This window comes from Telopea speciosissima, chromosome 4 (assembly GCF_018873765.1).
Source record: "Telopea speciosissima isolate NSW1024214 ecotype Mountain lineage chromosome 4, Tspe_v1, whole genome shotgun sequence".
Lineage (NCBI taxonomy): Eukaryota > Viridiplantae > Streptophyta > Magnoliopsida > Proteales > Proteaceae > Telopea > Telopea speciosissima.
Genome location: NC_057919.1, coordinates 47598522 through 47619541, shown reverse-complemented (window position 1 = coordinate 47619541; position 21020 = coordinate 47598522). Strand labels below are relative to the sequence as shown.

At 41.2% G+C, this 21020-nt stretch overlaps 1 protein-coding gene across 1 annotated transcript; it reads right to left on the bottom strand.

Annotated features, from left to right (window-relative positions):
- Positions 1–13125: 13125 nt before the first annotated feature.
- Positions 13126–14986, bottom strand: LOC122660445. Its single transcript, XM_043855754.1, has one exon. The coding sequence runs from the start codon at positions 14961–14963 to the stop codon at positions 13659–13661; it is 1305 nt and encodes a 434-aa protein (XP_043711689.1). The 5' UTR covers positions 14964–14986; the 3' UTR covers positions 13126–13658.
- Between the last annotated feature and the right edge of the window lie 6034 nt (positions 14987–21020).

The window sequence follows — 21020 nt, the reverse complement described above, 5'->3', positions numbered from 1 at the left end:
CCCTACCCCCTTGGCCCCTTCTTCTATCATCTCTAAATCCTCTTCTACTTCTTCTTAACCTTTTCTATGTTCTTCTTTCATATGTAAACAGAAAAAAAAAACTAAAAAAAAGTTTCAGTTATTCAATTTGTTCATCCTTAGTGTGTTGATCCTGGCTGCAATCGATCTCCCGCCGGTTTCGTTGGTTTGAAGTCGACTTTTGCATTAACAACCCTGTACAGCATGATCGGACGAAACATGTGAAAATTGATTGTCACTTCATCAAAGAGAAACTGGATTAGGATCTTATCTGTGTGCCTTTTGTATCTGGCAATGAACAATTGACTGACATCTTTACTAAAGGTCTTAGTGGAAAAATGTTTCATCCAATTATTTGCAAGTTGGGTTGTGATATATATGCACCAACTTGAGGGGAGTGTTGTAATATGGGTACAGGGGTAGAATTATCATATAGGGGTATTTTAGTCTTGTACTCATTCTAGATTGTTCTCCTCCATATTATAAATACAGCTGGCCTGTGTCCCATTAGAGGCAAGTCATATTCATTAAACCAACAAGTAAATTTCATGCAACTACAGCCAGAGCCTAATAAGCCAATAGCGAGAAGGAAACTCAAATAAACTTTAAAAAAAAAAAAAGCATTTCTAGTAATGAATAATGCATGGAAACATAAGAAACATTTGGGCATATTTAAGGCCTTTCTACTGAAACACAACAGGTATAGTGTTTCATGTGAGAAATCCTACAGTAAAAGTAACAGAACACTAAGCAGCAATACAAAGAGGAAGCTACTCAATTCTTATTTGTGAGCAGGATAAATTGCAAAAACTACTCCTGTAAAGTTAGGACTAAAATCGTACCTTTGACCTAGAAATTAAAGGCTACTCCATCATTGATCCATTTTCTCTTGCAATATTGTCAGGGCACAAGTGAGAAGGAGTCAGTCATATATTAACATACCAAACCTTTTAAGTCAGCAACATATTGCAACCATCAAAAGGAAAACAGACTACTCAGGCACATAGAGAAATTTCCAAAGAAATTACCTCATTATTGCTTTTCTTTACTACCTTGAACAATTTGCAGTAGAAGAACAATTCTCTTGATATGAAGAAATTTCACAGTAGTTAAATAATTCCAAGGGAACATAAACTGTAACATTTCAATTCTCAAATGATTGGACTGTGATTATAACTTCAAAGCCAAGTCCAGCTCTAGTAAATGTAGCAACCATTTAGCCAAGCACGCACAAAAAGAAAGTGAAAATAAGCGTATCATGATACTTTAGGAGAAGACCTAGTTCAATTTACCAGTACATGTGAATATCTTCTCCCCATCCCACAATTTATTTTTTAGATTTTTTGCATCAATGGAGGGAAGACAACAAGGTTCTGAAGAAAAACAAAACCACCCCAACCCCCCAACCCTCCCCCCCCCCCCCCCCAAAAAAAAAAAAAAAAAAGAAATAAAAAAAGAATGATCATGCAGGAATAAAGAGGTCATAAAGGATGATAAAGCATTGGTTCTTTGATCAGATGAGAAAGGCTTCAAGAACAACTGAACCCAGTTACCATGACCTCTTCCTAAATTCTTCCTTCCTCACAATGACAAAAGCATTATTTGTGGGTAGTAAAATTGATCAGCTGCATTTTTTATTTTTAGTTTCCTTAGCTTTATGGGTCAAGTTTCTCAGGACCCTTGGTGCAAAAGGCAAATTGCTTCAATACAAAAAGGTTACTTAATCAACTACTAACTCAAATATATGCATACTGCAAGGAACTTGCATCAAGTGCAATCTTTTTCTAATCATTTGTACAGTTTTTTATTGACCAAAGAAATTCAACACTAAAGGATTCAAAAGAAAATGGTTTCAGGGTGATAGAGGTGTTATAAACAAGAAGATAATTGTCAACTGACTCGTATATGGAAAAATGAAAACCTATAAAGAATTATTTAGCATATAATGCTCCCAATATCTATTTCTGAAGAAGAAAAACAAGCAACAAGTACTCACTAATAGTGAGAATAGTAATCATTAATTCATTCATAATCCCAAAGGGAATATATATACAAGATACAAACTGAGGTTTAAACAAGGTAACCCAATATTGGGTGATACAAAGAATATTGGATTGCTAAGAATAGCCTGAGTCATATCACATGTAATCCACATGTGACAATAAACCGATTGTATTGCTATAGATAGTCTGAGTCATATCACATGTTAATCACATGTGATAATGGACCGAGAAAGGAAGGTAAATCATCACTAGAGGTCTTTCTCTCAATACACCCCCTCAAGGTGGAGAATCGGGTAACCAAATCTTCAGCTTGTCCCTTAGAGTTTCAAATCTAGAATACACCAACGGTTTGATTAGGGTGTTAGCTAGTTGATCATGCGAGGAGATGAACTAAACTTGTAACTGTTTCTTGGCCACACGATCATGAACAAAGTGGAAATCAACCTCCACATGCTTGGTGCGGGCATGGAATATAGGGTTGGATGATTGATACGTGGCTCCTATATTATCACACCATAAAATCGGAGTGCTAGATAAAGGATAGTCGAGTTTAGTGAGGAGAGATTCCAGCCAAACAAGTTCTGTCGATGCATCAGCCAATGCTTTGTACTCAGCTTCGGTGGAAGAACGGGTGATAGTGCGTTGCTTGCGAGACACCCAAGAGATAAGATTTGGCCCAAGAAAAATAGCAAAACCCCCTGTAGACTTTCTGTCAGAGCCATCACCGGCCCAGTCAGCATCAGTGAAGGCCTGTAGAGAGCGAGATGGGGAGTGCTCATGAAGCAGGCCAGTAGATTGGGTGCTTTTGAAATACCGAGTAATGCGCTTGGCCAACTGCCAATGTTCCTCCGTTGGGGAATGCATAAACTGACATGCACGATTGACTACAAAAGAGACGTTCGGACTGGTGAGGGTGACATACTGTAGGGCACCCACAACTGAGGAATACTTGGTTGGAACAGAAAGTGGAGCACCCCCTGAATCAGAGAATTTGGTAGTGATAGCCATTGGAGTCTTAACCGGCTTACAATCCACCATTCCAGTATGCTGTAGCAAATCTGAAATATAGCGTGACTGGGACAATAAAATGCCCTTAGGATGGCGTTTGACCTCAACTCCCAAGAAAAAGTGGAGATCCCCAAGGTCTTTGATAGAGAATTCACCAGAAAGCCACTGTAGTAGAGAACATATCATCGACGAATCACTACCTCTCACAATAATGTCATCCATATAAATAAGAATGTAACAAACATGGACACCAGAACAGCGAAAGAAGAGAGGGGTATCAGTCTTAGATCCATGAAAACCCAATCCAATCAAAAACTCAGACAGGCGATGAAACCGAGCACGCGGTGCCTACTTGAGACCATACAGAGAACGATAGAGTTTGCAAACATTATGTGGGTATGAAGGATCAACAAAGCCCCGGGGTTGAGACATGTATACTTCTTCATCTAACGAGCCATGAAGGAAGGCATTTTGAATGTCCAACTGTCTTATTGGTCAGCCTTGGGAAACTGCAATTGATAGAACACAGTGGATGGTAGTAGGTTTGACCACCGGACTGAAGGTCTCACCATAATCTAACCCATGTTGTTGTTGAAAACCTTTTGCCACAAGACGGGCCTTGTAGCGCTCAAGGGAGCCATCGGCCTTCTATTTAATCTGATAAACCCATTTATTTCCAATAAGGTTCATGGTGCCTGTGCGTGGTAAAAGAGACCATGTACCGTTCTGAAGTAGAGCATTAAATTATTCGGCCATTACTGTGCACCATTCGATAACTCTATTAGTCTGCGAGAAACAAAATGGTTCAGTAATAACTGTAGTGGAAGTGTGCGCCTGTGGCTGGTTGCGGTAGGAGCAGAGCTGCATGGGGTGCAACGATGGGGCAGGTTGCGGTTGGGGTTGTGGTGATGGTGCTTGGGCAGGCTGTGGTTGGAGCTGATAGAGATCTAGGAGAGGGCGTGTGCGCAGGGGTGGTGATGGCGGTAAAGATGGAGAGGCCTCCGGGCTGTGAGTGGGGGTACTCATTGGGGTTAGGGTGGGGATGGTGTTGCTGATGGGTGATGGAATAGGAGAGGCCATAGGGGAGGGCTGCATAGGTAATGGTAAGGGGACACGAGGTGGAGAAAGTGGAGCTCACGCCCAAGGCTGGGATGGGCTTGGTGGTGGAACAAGTGGAAGTGACAGTGACGGACCCAAGAAAGGAAAGGAGTGCTCATCATACCGAACGTGACGAGCAATTATAAATTTATTTGATTGCAAATCAAGATAACAATAACCCATATGTGAAGGACTGTAACCAAGATAAACACATGCAGAGGATCGATAATCCATTTTGTGTCAGTTAAACGGACAGAGATAAGGATAACAAAGATAGCCAAAGACTTTCAGGAAACCATAATCAGGGATTTTGTGAAAAACTAATTGAAAAGGAGAAATACCTAGAGAGACAGAGGAGGGCATCCTATTAATTAAATACACTGCAGTCTCAAAAGCAAAATGCCAATACTTCTGTGGCACAGACCAATGAGCAAGAAGGGAGAGACCTGTCTCAACAATATGTCAATGACGTCTCTCAACGGTGCCTTGATGCTCATGGGTGTGTGACACAGAAAGGCGATGGGAGATGCCAAGTCGGGAGAAAAAGGTGGGGAGCTAGAGAAACTCGCCACCCCAGTCAGATTGTAAAGCTTTAATCTTCCTACCAAACAATCGTTCCACTAGGGCTTGAAATTAAGGAAAAATAGCAAAAACATTAGATTTGCAGACTGGCGGAAAAAACCAAATAAATTTCGTATTATCATCCACAAAGATCATATAATAAGGATGGTTAGAGATAGAGGGAGTGGGTGAGGGGCCCCAAACATCAGTATGAATTAAGTCCAAAGGAAACATGCTTTTACTACTAGAAGTAGAAAGGGAAAGACGACTGGCCTTGCCAAGTTGACAGGCCTTACAAAGTTTACTTAAATGAGTAGAATTAAATGGTAAATCATTTATTCGAAGCATATGTTCGAGGAGACGCTCATGCGGATGCCCAAGACAACGGTGCCAGATATCAAAAGAACTACGAATAGCAGAATGTGCAAACGGGGAAGAGCGGGAATGTAATTCATATAAACCATCTTTACTCGAATCGAAAAGCAGTGTTGCCTTGGTTACCTGATCCTTCACAAGAAAATGGGAGGGGTGAAACTCAAAGAAAACATTATTATCTTTAGAAAATTTTTGAACAGAGAGAAGAGATTTGGAGAGGGAAGGAACATGCAAAATATTATGTAAATAGAAAGAACGAGATGACAAAGAAGGGATGGCAGAAGAACCAATATGCGAGATCTGTAAACCCTTACCATTACCAATGTATAGTTGATCCGGACCAGTGTAGTCATCATATTGAGAAAGTGACTGAAGATCTGGGGTTACATAGTGAGAGGCACCAATGTCAGGGTACCAAGGTAAGGCGTTGGACTGGTGGGGAGTGGGTAGAAGAGGTGGGTTAGGGTGAGGGTAAGAGGGGAAGTGGATGGCCAGGTTGTTGTAGGTATAGTGGGCTGTAGGTGTGGCGGAGTAGTTGGGAAAAGAGTAAGGAGAAAAGGTGGGGTAACGAGGCTGAGAGCGGTAAAAACATCTATCAGTAGAGTGATTGGTGTGTTTAGAGATGGAGCACCAAAACCAACCATAGCCGGTAGGAGGGCCACGAGCACGACCACTATTGCATCCTCCATGGCCCTAACGGCCACCACGGCCACCACGGTTTGGGGGAGATGAACCAGAACTGCCAGATGGTGTGGAGCGCTGGACATTGTTTGTAGTTATCGGAGTAGAGGGGCAGCAGCATCTGTGATGGCGAGCTTTTTCAGGGATGTGCCATGGAGAAATTCATGACTCAATAGCATGGCATGCAAGTCATCGTAGCAGATCAGATTTTTCCGAGTAAGGAGGGAGGACACCATAGATTTAAACTCGGACTTAAGCCCTCGATAAATATGAAGGTTGAAGGCACCAGGACATAGGGGATGACCAGCAGCAGATAGTTCCTCAACAATGGACTTAGCACGTTCAAGGAAGAGGGACACAGATTCGTCCGGCTTTTGTTCAAGATCAGTTACGCCATATTTAAAGACATCAAACGGCTCTCAGAGGGAGAGGAGAAGGTAGTAGACAAGGCGAACCAAATCTCACGGCTGGTACATTTCCCAACAATCAGTGGAAATACTTCTTCAGAGAGAGAGGAAACAAGCATGCTGCGAATGAGGGACTCCTGACGTCGCCAAGCAGCAACATCAACATGATCCATAGGGCATGGGGTGGAGCCATCGACATGGCCAAACAAATTCTGGTTGTCAAGGAATGGTCCCACTTGGGTTTACCAAAAAATAAGGTTCTTAGATGTAAGCTTTAATGAGATGTAATGGTGAGCATGGCTCAAAGAGGGGGAAGAAAGAGACGTTGAAGGGGAAAGGGATAATGGGTTGGCTGAGTCGTGGGTTGTGCCAAGGGGAGTGCCATTGGCAGCAGCACTATGTTCGCCCGCTATGAAGAAGAAGGAATAGTAACAAGAGGAGAGGAGAGGGAAAAAAAAAAAAAAAAAGGGGTCAAGAGGAGCTCGGTGGAGCTTGTATGGCTCTGGATACCATAATAGTGAGAATAGTAATCCTTAATTCATTCATAATCCCAAAGGGAATATATATACAAGATACAAACTGAGATTTAACCAAGGTAATCCAATATTGGGTGATACAAAGAATATTGAATTGCTAAGAATAGCCTGAGTCATATCGCATGTAATCCACATGTGATAATAGACCGATTTGTATTGCTATAGATAGCCTGAGTCATATCACATGTTAATCACATGTGATAATGGACCGAGAAAGGAAGGTAAATCGTCACTAGAGGTCTTTCTCTCAATACTCACTATGTGAGCCCTCAAAAATTCCATAGTTCTGAAATTAGTACAACAGATGATTTTCGGTCGAGCAGACATTTAAATTTAAAATATACATATAGCTGAGAACTGTTTAGACCCTCTGAATGGCTGATTTGGTGTGATTTCTATTTCAATTCCAAATTGATTTCATGAAATAGTCAACAAATAAATTTGTGGTCAAGAAACTAAAATTGTTTTGGTTACATTAATCAGAAAATATTCAAAAATAAGAAATCTATTTGGTAGATCAATTTTTTGAGAATAGATTTTCGTTCTTAATTGATTATATTTATTTGGGAGAGGGTTCCCCACACTTCCAGTGTGGAAGAATCTCCCACGGCATATCATGGGTGGCATGGAAAAATAGTATCATCCACATGGGAACCTGCATGGTCAAGGGAGACGAGAGAAAACTTTGTTCAAATAGTTCATCTATGATCGTCTTTAATAAAATATACCAAAAAGTTACATGAAAATAAAAAACACAATAGACACTATGTGTTCATCCTCAATCATGATAATGTTGTTTGCAAATTTAAATGGATCAATTTATAGAGTACAAGGTAAGTTTAATACAAATGATTGTTCCAAATTAGAAATGCATCTTTAGTATTGTATAGTCAAATATATCCTACATATCCCCAAAAGGCCATAGATGTACTGAATATCAAAAGGTCATCTATATCTTGAATATTCCTAAAAAGACATCCAATTAACACAGAAGGAGAAAAAGACATCCAATTGCAAGATCATATAACCCACACACAAAAGGAGAAACCAATGGATCAGATGAGGAGTCAAAAGTATGAATTTATTGAAGAAGGCAAAATACACTGTCCAGTCTAGTCCAGGGAACATGTTGCAATACTTATGTCAGAAATTCTCCAAAGCAGAGAGGTCTTATAAGATGTAGAACAACAACAACAAACTTAGCCTTATCCCAACTTAATGGGGTCGGCTACATGGATCCAAACAAAACAAAATAGAGAAAACAGAGATATACTAAAAAAGGACAAATGGAAGATGGGAAATAAATAGAAAGATGAAAGATAGTAAGAGGAAAATGGCATAGCCCAACACGTCAGGATAATCTCAGCTAAATGGGGTCAGCGACATGGATCCTTGTCCTCCAATAGGCTCTATCCGAGGTCATACTTGGGACCAGATCTAGACTATGCATGTCCTTCCTCACCACTTCTCCTATTGTCATTTTAGGTCTACCCCTAGCTCTTTTAGCCCCTTCAATCGGAATCATATCACTCCTCCTTACTGGGGTGTCCCTAGGTATTCCATTGAATATGACCATACCACCTTAAATGATTCTCTCAGAGCTTGCCATTCATCGGGGCAACTCCCAAGTCCTCTCTTATATGTTCATTCCGTACTTTATCCTTCCTTGTTTTTTCAAACATCCAACATAACATCATCATCTCTGCTATACAAAGCTTATCAATATGGCACTTCTTAACTGCCCAACATTCTGCCCCATATCTCATAGCCAACAGTCCTATAGAACTTTCCTTTAAGTTTTAGAGGAGTATGCCGGTCACACAGCACTCAAGATGCACCTCTCCACTTCATCCAACCCACTTTAATTCTCCGTGTAACATCATCCTCTATGTCACCTTCTTTACTTATGATTGATCCCAGGTATCTAAAATAGTCACTTTGCAGTATCTCACTTTCCTCAATTCGCACCATATCAGTATCCATCAAGGTGTGACTAAAATTACACATCATATACTCCGTCTTAGTTCTACTAATCTTAAATCCTCTTATTTCCAAGGTTGACCTCCAGAGCTCTAACTTTGAGTTAATCCCTTCTTTTGTCTCATCCACCAAAGCGATATCATCAACAAAGAGCATACACTATGGGACCTCATCATGAATGCTCTTAGTTATATCATCCATGATAAGTGCAAAAAGGTAAGGGCTTAAGGCAGAGCTCTGATGTAATCCAATCGTAATTTGGAATTCCTTGCCCTGACCTCCCACAGATCTCACTCTAGTCACCATGCCCTCATACATATATTTAATGATATCCACATATTTACTTGACAATCCCCTCTTCAATAGAACATGTTGGATTAGATCTCTAGGGACTCGGTCATAGGATTGTTTCAGGTCGATGGAGACCATATGGAGATCCTTTTTGCCATCTCTATATCTTGCCATAAGCCTCCTTAATAAGTAGATAGCTTCAGTTGTGGATCTACCTAGCATAAAGCCAAATTGGTTCATTGAGATAAGAGTCTCTCTTCTCAACAGGGCTTCAATAACCTTCTCCCAAAGTTTCATTGTGTGACTCATTAGCTTTATGCTTCTGTAGTTATTGCAGCTTTGGATATCACCTTTATTTTTGTAGATTGGGACTACAATGCTTCTCCTCCATTCATCTGGCATCTTCCTTGTGTTCATAATCATGTTAAAAAGCTTGGTTAGCCAATAAACCCCACAACCTCCTAAGGTTTTCCACACTTCCATTGGAATCTCATCTGGGCCTGTTATCTTACCTATTTCATCTTTCTTAGGTCTTCTTTAACTTCTGCCACACTAACCTTTCTTACATAACTATAATGTGTGGTATCATATCGCATAGAGTACTCGTCTGGGTCCATTTTACTCAACCTATCTCCATTTAGAACAGTATTCAAAAATATGATCAAATGGTTGTGTTTCCCATTCAAAACTTCATGATATGGCTTTCTCTTGGGCTTTGGTTACTTGAATAATACATTAGTTTTCCAACATGTTAAACCTTAAGTCCAGTTCGGCAATCCTTCCCATGGATTCGTGAAAACTTGTTTATTACACAAGTCGTTTCTTTTCTTACTTCTCAATTCTCAATCAACTCAATATGATGGGTTTGCATCCAAATCCTTATCCAAAATATGGATGGCCATCCAAACTTTTAGTGCAATGGAGTTCAATCTCTTCCACTTCAATTTTAAAAGTAAATAAAGTTTAGAAAAAAAAAACACAAAACCCAATCAGAAAGATTAGGGGAAGGGGGCAAAGAACTTCATCCGATTGAACTCGAGCACATCCGACTTGAACCGAACAGTATCCCCTTTATCACACTTGATATCATTTGAAACATCCTTAATCATTCTCCACCAGGAATCACAATGTCCCTAGTATTCACCTCATTGACGACCACCAAGTATTCATTTGGATTCCCCTTGGCGAATTCCAACCTGAAATCGTTGGTAAGATCGAACCCTATCCCTATAGCTTGATGATACAAGACCAGGATCATTTCTGAAGAAGAGAGATAGAGGAAGGAAGCGCAAGGATGGTTGAGGAGACTGAGGCTAGCTAGGGTTTCTAGAAGGAGGAGGAGGAGAAGGAGGTTTAAGGGAAGATGCCGTGGCTTTCTGATTCGAGAGACGGAAGACTGTAGAAGAGAAGAAATGAGAATGATAGAGAGGGGAACACCTTTTAATTATATCAAGTTACTTGGGGACAAAACTTTTCCATAACCGATCCAAAGTAAAAGACTTGCAGTTCATCATCAAAAGAGTACAGGGTAAACTGTTTAGTTGGAAAGCTAACTGTCTTTCCTATGTGGGAAGGAGAATCTTGATACAGTCTATCTTTGCTTCTACCCTCTCTTATCAAATGTCCTGTTTTCTTTTCCCCCAAAAAATTTGTCAAGCTTTGGACTCCATCTACCTCAGGTTTTGGAACAATGAGTCTGGGAATAAAAAAAGGGCACATCTCATTAATTGGATCAATATCTGTAAACCTTTCCCCCCAGGGCAGTTTAGGAATTCGCAAATCTACTACCCACAATAAGGCCCTTATTCCCAAATTGGGCTGGAGGTTAGTCTCGGATGACTCCTCTTTATGGGCTAAGGTCTTGAAAGCAAAGTATTACCCCCACACCTCTATTTTTGACCCAACTGTGTTGAAAAAGAAGGGGTCCTGGGATTGGAACAGCTTAGCTTCCTTATTACCTACCCTAAAAACCTTGGTTTGGGTAATGGGTAATGGGGAAAAAACTTTCTGTTGGTTCGACCCTTGGGTCCCAACTATCCCCCACCATTGCATCCCCGATGGTATCAGGAGCACAACTTTCAAAATGGTAAGTGATTTCACTATAGATCTCTCTTGGAATTATCAATCATCTTCTGATGTTTTCCCTCTTAATTTCATTCATGAAATTTCAAAGATACATATCTCTACTTCTGAAGATCAGTGGAAATGCTCCTTGACTAAATCGGGGAATTTCTCCACTCGACAGGCTGCTGCTTTCTTAACTGCCCCATTACAAATGAGACCATCCAAATGGTGGCGCTTTTTCTGGAAGCTTAAAATTCACCCAAAATTTAAAATGTTTTTTTGGTGTCTTAAATGCAGGTCTACCTATCAAGGCTACTATCTCGAAATAGATGTCGGTCGAGCCTTCATGTGTTTTCTGTGGTGTTTGTGATGAAACCCACTAGCATCTTTTTCTATCTTGTGAATGGACTAAGCGTATCTGGGCATCTGGACCGCTCGAACTGAGAGCAGAGCATCTTAGCAGCTCCTCTCTTGCACAGCTTTGTGCTAGCCTCCTCAACTCTAGAGTCATGGATTACCCCTCTGCTGTTTGTTTTTTTTTCTATTTTTGCAATAACTTGTTATTTTATTTGGGATGTAAGAAACGAAGTAAATCTTGGGTTAGCTTAGGCTAATCCCCTCCTAGTTTTAACCAATGTTTATCGGTGGATGGCCCAGCTAATCCCCTCCTGGTTTTAACCAATGTTTATTGGTGGATGGCTGCCTTAAGTATCCATCCACCTGATGTTGCTCCACCACCTGTTGATCACAGTACACAATACTATCCAAATATTTCTCATGCCTCTAACACTGAGATACTATTCCCTGTTCTCTATTGCGCAGGCATTTTTGATCTGACATCAGGACTAATTGGCTGGGCTTATAGCATTTTGTTAGATGGACACAATGTTTTAACATCTGCAAGATTTTCAGGTTCAACCGACAAACAGATCGCTGAGCTTCCAGGAATCTTGTAGGGGTGGAAACATGCTCTCAAGGGTGGAATCCATCTTAAAGAAATTTGGTTTACCAACCTTAGTTTATGCAGTTTTTTGACCCCTAGTCCCAACTTGTGCATACCATGGCACTTAGCCCCAATCTTTTTTTACTTAGCTGAACTAACTGACAACTTCTCCACTATAAAAATCGTGCATAACTATAACCAATGGAAACGTGCTGTTAGATCGTTTGCCCTATATGCAGCTAGGAATCAGACAGCTATCCCTTCTTTTATGTTTGATGTACATACTTTTCTTCTTGTTTAATATAAGTTTATTTTCATCAACAACAAAAAAAAAAGTTACTGCTTTGCTCATCAAAGAGCCATTGTTTTCCACGTGTTCATTAAAAAGCAGCGCGAAATAGAACAAATGCAATTTCAATTTCAAAATTGAAAGGGCTTGTCACCTATTTCAGAATTTCTCTTCCATTTGATTTTTATTCACTGAAATAAGGTGTCGAAATCAAACCAAACAATTTTCGAAATCGAAATTACCCCATGAAATTGAAATAGAAATCATAACAAACCAGCCCTTAGTTTGTGAAAATAAGAGACCATCCACAGTGAAGAATGCAAATAAAATTATTTGTTCCATTTGTTCCATGTAAAAAAATACTGTAGCAAAGTACAACTTGGATCATTATGCTAGGTGGATGGAATGCAATTTTTTTCTTTTTGTTTTCTCTTTCTAATTTTTTCTCAGTGTACAAGACATCTAAGTCGATAGACTTAAAAGGAGAAAACAAAATCTCTTTACCTTTTCATTTTTCTTTCTATAACCAAAATTGAGTTTGTTCCAAAGGTTTTATAAATAATTCATGACCCAGCTCACATAACAACAAACAAAAGTTTTCCACAAAGAATATATACTAACCTACCACAGTTATTTTCCATCCAAATGAATATTTAGATTTGATAAATTTTGGATCATACATACATCAGAACAAAATTTAAAACAAAAAAAAATACATGAAATTTGACACCCAAAGGATCCACTGAGTATTGTAATGTTTACATTATAGATGGTAAACACCACATGAACATAAAAGAGATTAATTCTCAGAACATTTGGGTTCTCAGGTATAAATTTGTTAGGGACACTCAAACTATATAATTAGATCCTCTAAAACAATTTGGGACAATAGATGTAGTTAATTTTGGACTCAAATCAAGTCTCAATTTTGGTATTTCATACACCGCAACACTGCCATCTTTACAAGATGTGATTTTACCTTTAACCAAGCTACACAACAGTATTACTGCAAAACTGGTCTTAAATTTCCTCTTCATTTGCTGGAAATTACAGAAAGCTCGAGATCTGCAGTGATGGCGGGAGACAACCAACACAAATGCTTAACATACAGCAGTGCAACCAAACATAGGTAAATTCCTTTGAGATACCCTTCTGAGAGGTTGCTGTTAAATGTACTCCTGGTTGAGTATGGCCCAGCAGCAGGAGAATACAAGAACTTCCTGCTCCAATTCCCATTTCATCTTGGAAGGGGCAGAACTTTATCCCGGGGTTGCTTGTCTGGTCCATCATTGCCATAACGGAGCAGTTACTGTGTCGACGGTGTCCATCGATAACTGCTAGACCCCTTGAACTAGTAGGTCCCACCCAATCATAGCTTTGGAGAAACCAAAGTTTGCCTTGGATTTATTCCTCGAATGAGTGCATACAAATTTTTTCCAGCAGCAATGGCCAGTCTTCTCCAAGCTGCTGTGGATTTAGCTCCATTGCAACCTTGAAATCAAGCAAAGATATCGGACAATGGCTTCTGTGTTCTTGGGTGCCTTCCAAGGGCCCACTGCTACATTGCATCTGTGACTGATAACCTGGCAAGATGCCATTAATGACTTTACCCTGAGGCTGTTGCTTGTAAACAGATCGCACTGATGGCTCATGTCCTGATCTTGCTCCTACTAGCTCAATGCAAGACCAGATCAACTGCTTCAAATATGCATCCAACCCATTATTCAACAAATTAGCAGAGTCTGTTGACACCCCTTCAAGGCCTTGTGCTCCTGCAATCTGCTCCATACGTTTCCTCAATGCCTCCATATCAGATAATTCACCACTGTCATAATAACTAGCAAAACTACTACTGTTAGGCATTGGCAAAGCCTTCAGGGCCCCACCTATACTAGCTGAGCAAAATGGAATTCCAAGAGGAGCCCTAAGTAGACCTCTAGTGGAGCTGGAGATGTTGGCCTCCTGCTCCACCTCTTCCGCACCTTCGGTGACGACGACTACTTCAAGCTGACCCTTGCTATGTACAGAAACAGGATCATCCTGTGATCTCTTTATTCTTGGTAATTTGTGAGGACGCTGAAGTGAAACCTTCTGCTCAATTTCAGGTTGCTCCGCAAGGCCCTGATGATGCTGGGCAGGCTTATGGAAGTCACATGGTTTAAAATCTCCATTTTCTGTAATAACTTTGATGCTGTCATCTGTAGTAGTTGATTGTTGAGAAGGAAACTCAACCTTCCCATTTGATCCGAGAGGGCTCGGGCGATCTTTAAGCTTCCTGTCAGGAATCCCAGACTTGCACTTTTGGGGCAAATGTAGTGGAACATCCCCATTTAACCAAATCACTGGAGTTGGAGATTTTGTTGGAGTTAGTGATGGCCCACTTTGCTGATACCCATCTTCTCTTGGAGGAGATTTCTTTCCAGCTCCTAAAGCAGACTTCCGGACTTCCTTCACGTAATCTGGTGGCGGGACCATAGAATGACAAGCATTCTTCAGAATTGAACGTATCAACTGGTTGTGCAACGGGAGATTCTCCCTCCCAAGAGTTCGATGACATAGCTTATCAAATTCACCCTTGCTTAACTTAAGGCTCAACAGTCCATTCAAATAATGGAAGTAGAGCTTTGACCTCTCCGGGCCAAGCTTCTTCACAATCTGTGCCTTCAAGTCAGAAAGATTGATCCGTGATTGATCCTGTGAAGGTTGCATTTCTCAAAACATGGAGTCCATATAAGACTGTGGATAGCCCCTGAAACGCCGAAACCCCAATTATTTCCAATTGAATTAGGGTTTTCTCTGTTTCCAACAGCGCCACCTGCACACACCTGAACCTGACTTTAATTCCACCATGTGCAAAACCAGACAATGCAGACAAGAATCTTATCTTCAAGAACAGTAACCCTAGTAAACAAAATAACAAGACCTTCAAACAGATATCAGTAACTTCGTACTCACTAAATCCCTTCAAACACCGAATTTAAACAACTTAGCAACTTAAAATTCCGATCCTTTGAAATCAAAACCCTAACTTTTAATCACCAAAACTCTACGCTTCAAATTACAAATTCGCCCTCTTTGAACTACAAAAACTCTGAAACCCAGCTCCCTGTAAGTCCAAAAAAAAACCCCATTCTGTCTGAATTCAACAAAAAAAAAAAAAAAAAAAAAGTAAGGAGTACCCAACTTCTCTCTCTGCTCTGAGATCACGCAGCAAGCTCAACACAATGGATCACTGGAAGGATTTGAGTTGGAAGTAACTTGAAGGGTTCGAACGTAGGTTGAAAATTTTGCAGAAAACAGAACAAATACAGAGAACCGGCAAACGAAACCTTCAGGAGATTAACAAATAATTGAGAACAGAAGAAATGATATCTGACCTTTTCGAGCTTATGTGAGTGAGCTTGATTGAGATTCAGCGTTTGCATAGAGAGAAACTTAGCTTTGATTCCTCGTATGTTCCTTCCGTTGCTTTTTATTCGATTTCGCTCCCGAGCCTACCTCTCTCTCTCTCTCTCTCTCTCCCCCCTTCCCCCCTACCTCCCACATTCGCTTTTAATTTTTATTCATATTTTTCCTCTTTTTTCTTTTCTCTCTCTCTTTCTCACTTACTCTCGACATATATTTCTCGCGCTGTTCTCTGAGAATTAGATTGCACCCTCGATCGCTGCAAGCTCTCTATCGCTCTCTCGGGTTTCTTCCTTTTCTCTCTCTCTCTTCGCTCTTCGCTCTCTACGGGTCTCTCTTTTCTTTTTAAAATTTTAAAATATTTTATTCGTTTGTTTGAGACGTAGAATGCAATAATAGTTTTTTAGGGTAACCATATCATTACTACCCAAAAAACAAAAAAAGGGTAACCATATAATATGAGCGAACCAGTTAGACCGGCGGCTGTAGTCTAGTCGTCTGTGCCCACCAAAATGCAATTTCTTTTGCTAAACCATTGAAAGAACACTCATTCACAAAAATGTCTTTTGTATTTTTTTGCTAAATCACTAATTGTTTTGCTTCTTTAGCTGAGTTGCCAGCGAAAATGAATTGATGAATGGTCCGGTTCACTGGTGGTTGTGCTTCATGAATGACTTTTTTTTTTGGTAGAAAGATGTCTATTGATTAGCACGAGTAAAATGCATGGAAGATGTGCAAAACTGCTCCATCAACCAAGGAGTGGAAAGCGGCCAATATGTCATACTCGGCATAAACACGACCATCCTGGCTAGGGTCATTCGGGCTAGGGAGTCGGCCACAGAGTTGATCTCCCTAGAAACGAAAGTAAAATTACAACTTTAAAAATAGTCCATCATCCTTCTAATATCCCGAAGAATTGGCTGGATAGATAGATCCGCTCTTCTAGACGGCTACAGGATACATAAAATCACTTCCCTACAATCAGATTCCACCTCCAATCTATCCACTATTGCTGATGGCTTCCAACATTCCTTCACCAATAGCGTAAGCCTCCCCAACTTGCACGTTCCCAAAGGAACCTATATCTGACTTTGCAACTATTGGTCTCCCATTCGAGTCACGGATAATAACTCCTATCCCTCCCTTAGAGGAGTTCGAGCACCACGAATTGTCGCAGTTGAGCTTCATAACATCCTAAAGAGGGGGAATCCAAGCGCCTCCCACCTGTTCAGCAAACTCAGGTGAGGGGGTGCTGCTGTGACTCAGGGGTTTATAATCCATAAACTCTTTCCTTGCCGCTCCCGCCATTTCAATGACCTCCGCTGGATTCCAAGTCTTACCCCCTTGCACACACTCATTACAAGCTTTCCAAATAGACCATGCTGTATAGGCACAAAGGCTAGCAAATTCCCTTCTACTCTTCTTATCTAGACCCGAAAAGGAACTCCAGCCATCGATCCACTCAGGTACAGTAAGTGAAGGAGTCTGATCAAAACAAAGACTGAGAGGGGAGCCAAAGGAAACGGCTTTGGCAAAGGGATACTGTAAAATTATATGGTCTGCCGTCTCAGATTCCATCCCACAACGGGAACATTGACGGTCCACCTGCATACCGCGCCTATTAAGGCCCTCCCCAGTGGCCAAGGCCTCCGCACATGCATGCTAGAGGAAAGTGCGAATTTTTGGGGCAGTTTGGCAGTTCCAAACAGTATGCCACACTCTAGAAGGAACCGAGCTCCATCTGCTGCTGGTTGGACCCAATCCGTTAGAAGCTGTTTCCTCTCTTTGAGCCTCACATAATAGAAAATAGGCCGATTTGACAGTAAATCTACCTTTCTTCTCAGCCCCTCATATAATAGAATCCTCTCCAGGGAATAGAGATAGGGGGATTTTTTTTTTATTGCAGCTGATGTGGCAGCACTAAAAAGAGATTCCAAAAGTTCAGTGTTCCATTTCCCCGTCTCCTGATTTATAAGCTCCTCCACCATCTGCACATTTGAGTCTGTTGGTCGTTCATCCAGGATAGTAAAGTTGGGTAATGATGGCACCCATTTATCCAGCCAAATGTGGATGTTGTTGCTCGTGCCCACTGACCACCGAATGCCCTTAAGGAGAACCTATCTTCCCTCTAAGATACTCCTCCAGCCCCAGGATGGGCTGCTCCCTAGCGACGCCTGCAGGAAATCACAGTTCGGGTAGTAGATAGACTTCATAGTTTGAGCCCAACTTGATTCTAGATTTGTCATCAATCTCCACGCCACCTTGGCTAAGAGAGCTTTATTATGCAAAGCTGAGTCTCTAAACCCCAAACCTCCTTGATCCTTTGAGTGACAAAGCTTGTTCCATGAAAGCCAATGAATCTTCCTATTCACAATATTCCCACTCCAATAGAACTTTGCCGCTGTACTATTGATTCTCTTATGAAGCTTTGCCTGGAGTTTGAAGTGAGAGGAGACATAGTTAGCAGTTGGGAGAGCTGTGGCCTTAAGTAAAACCTCCCTCCCTGCATGAGATAGGTAGCTCTTGGCCCATCCGTGCATCTTACGAGTTGTCCGATCACTAATGTCATGAAATACAGCAGTCTTATTAAGCCCAATCTCAGTGGGGAGACCGAGGTACTTAGACAGACCGTCCCCATAGGGCATTTTCATAACTCTAGAGAACCACCTCTTGAGCCGAGAAGGTGTGTTCGGATTGAAACACAAACTTGACTTCTTGGGATTCACTTCTTGCCCACTCGCATGGCAATAAGTCTCTAAGCACCACTTGAGGTTGTGAATTTCATCAATGCTCACCTCCGAAAACAAAAGACAATCATCCGCAAAAAGAAGATGAGTGAGACGACGTGAACAATTCTTGATTCGAATGCCATGAATAGAGCCAATCGTCTCCTCATGGTGAAGGAAGCAAGAGAGAGCTTGCGACATAAGGACAAAGAGAGCGGGGGAGAGTGGGTCACCTTGTCGAATTCCACAGGAGGGAGTGATAGAGCAACGCTCAGTACCATTCACCAAATGGAGTACTTCACTGAAGTCACACCTTCCATAATCAGCAACACCACCTTAGCCGAGAAGCCCATCTGAGAGAGCACTTGCTGTAAGAAGGGCCATTCCACCCTGTCATAGGCCCTTTTCATATCAACCTTCAGAACCATCAACTTTTTCTTCCCCTTTTTTTCCCTCTTGACGTAGTGGAAGGCTTCGTGGGCCGTAAAGATATTGTCCGAGATAAGTCTACCCAGAATAAACGTCGATTGCTCATGAGATATGATATCCGGGAGAACTCCTTTCAGACGGGAGGCTAGGATCTTGGTAATGAGCTTGATTGCCACCCCACAAAGACTGATGGGCCTTTAATGATCAACCATTTCTGGATTTCCAATCTTCGGAATGAGACACACCAGTGTATCATTATAGTTAGGAGGGAGGGTCCTTGTACTGAAAAAATCGACAACAAAAGCATAGAGATCCACATATGAAATATCCCAGAATTTATGAAAAAAGATTGGAGGGAAACCGTCCACACCTGGTGCTTTAAAAGGTCCTATAGAGAACAGGATAGACTTGGTTTCCTCCAAGGTTGGGATGCCCTCCAGAATGGCATTCGCACTGTCTGAAACCATAGGCTGAACACACTGTAGAACTCTGTTAAGCGCTTCCTCATCAATGCCTTTAGAGCTCAGCAATTGGGTGTAATGATCTGCAATCATTTTATAGACTTCTTCTTCAGATGTTGTCCACTCCCCATTTGACTCTTTCAGTTTTAAAATTCTATTTTGTTGCTTTCGTTGAGTGGTCATGGTGTGGAAAAAAGCCGTATTTTGGTCACCAGCTTTGATCCAATCCACTCTCGAGGCACTGCTTCCAAAATTCTTCTTCACACTCTAATCTTTCTGCTAACAGTCTGGATACAGAATTTTCCTATGCTTGGGAGGCTGCCGAAACAAAGAGATTTTGAAGACTTTCTAATTCTCTTTTCAACTCTGAAATGCTGGTCTGCAGGTGCCCAAATACGGTCCTGTTCCACTGCTTGAGATTGTCTTTACATTGAGATAGCTTCGTCTGTAATACCGAAGGGGAATGAGGGTTGGGTTTCTTCAACCAAGCTTTCTCCACCACTCCCTTGCAGCCCGTATGCTTTAGCCACATGGATTGAAACCGAAATGATCGAGGAGCAGTACTAGGCTGCCCTTCTGTCATACCCCCATCCTGATGTAATATATATACTGCCACTTAGGGGGTGATTGGGACAACCCGTGTCATCCCACTACCTACTAGGATCACAGATACCGTGTCCCGAGCCACAACCCACCCTGTCATCACATATGGATAATAGAAAGAGATGTACCACTATGGAATAAGTTGTCTCAAATACAAAGTTAGCGGAAGCGAAATTTAATTAAATCATGTGAAATTATAGAGCATCGGTTCTCTAATGATAACACATAGTACACTGATTATAAATGTAACCATTCAATCTCTCCTATATAAATAAACATACGATTTATACATGCTTGTGGAATAAAGATCGAATTTAAATAATAAATAATTACCACAAGGGCACCAATCTTGGGTGTACATCTATATCCAAGTCATAGCCACCGCCTCCACTTGATTCACATCCAACGGTGCTCATCAAAGTAGTACCTCCTGCATAACAACTAAAAAGGGGTTACGCAACGGGGTTAGCTACACTAGCTAGTGAGGGAGCAAAGGGGAATGCGCATACATCACACAAACAATATCAAACAGAATGATACATGCTAATGTTAGATTCATTTTTCACCTAGCACACAATTCTATCGGTCAAGTGTATGCTACTGTGATAACTCGGGAGACACTGAGGGTCACTTATCCTATCACCCCACTGAAACCTCAATTATCACAAGGGTACCTACGCCAGTAGAAGCCATCATGACCACCTAGTGGCAAACCCCGTAGCCATCACTACCCCTGTCCTGGCCTTTCCCACCTCTACAGACCACAGGTGCTCAGACTATGCAACACATAAACCCCTGTTGGCAAGGGTCGTAGCATAAGGGAACAAGCATCCTAGCCACAGATACACTATATGCAGGTCCTATCGTCCCAAGAGGTATTCCGGTGCATCAATGTCCCATTCCATCTAGTACCAGGGTACCAGCACAGCACAACACATACAGTTCAGGATGGCATACAACAGTTTTTATAATTTAAATAAATTGGGGTTCCGATACCGGCACATCCGGCACCGTAGCCCAACACAATGGTGAGCATACTATCACATTCATAACAGATCACATTTGGATAATAATGCAATGCGCACAATGCTTATAATTATATAATAGCATGCTTAAGATTTTATATTAAATATATATTCAAG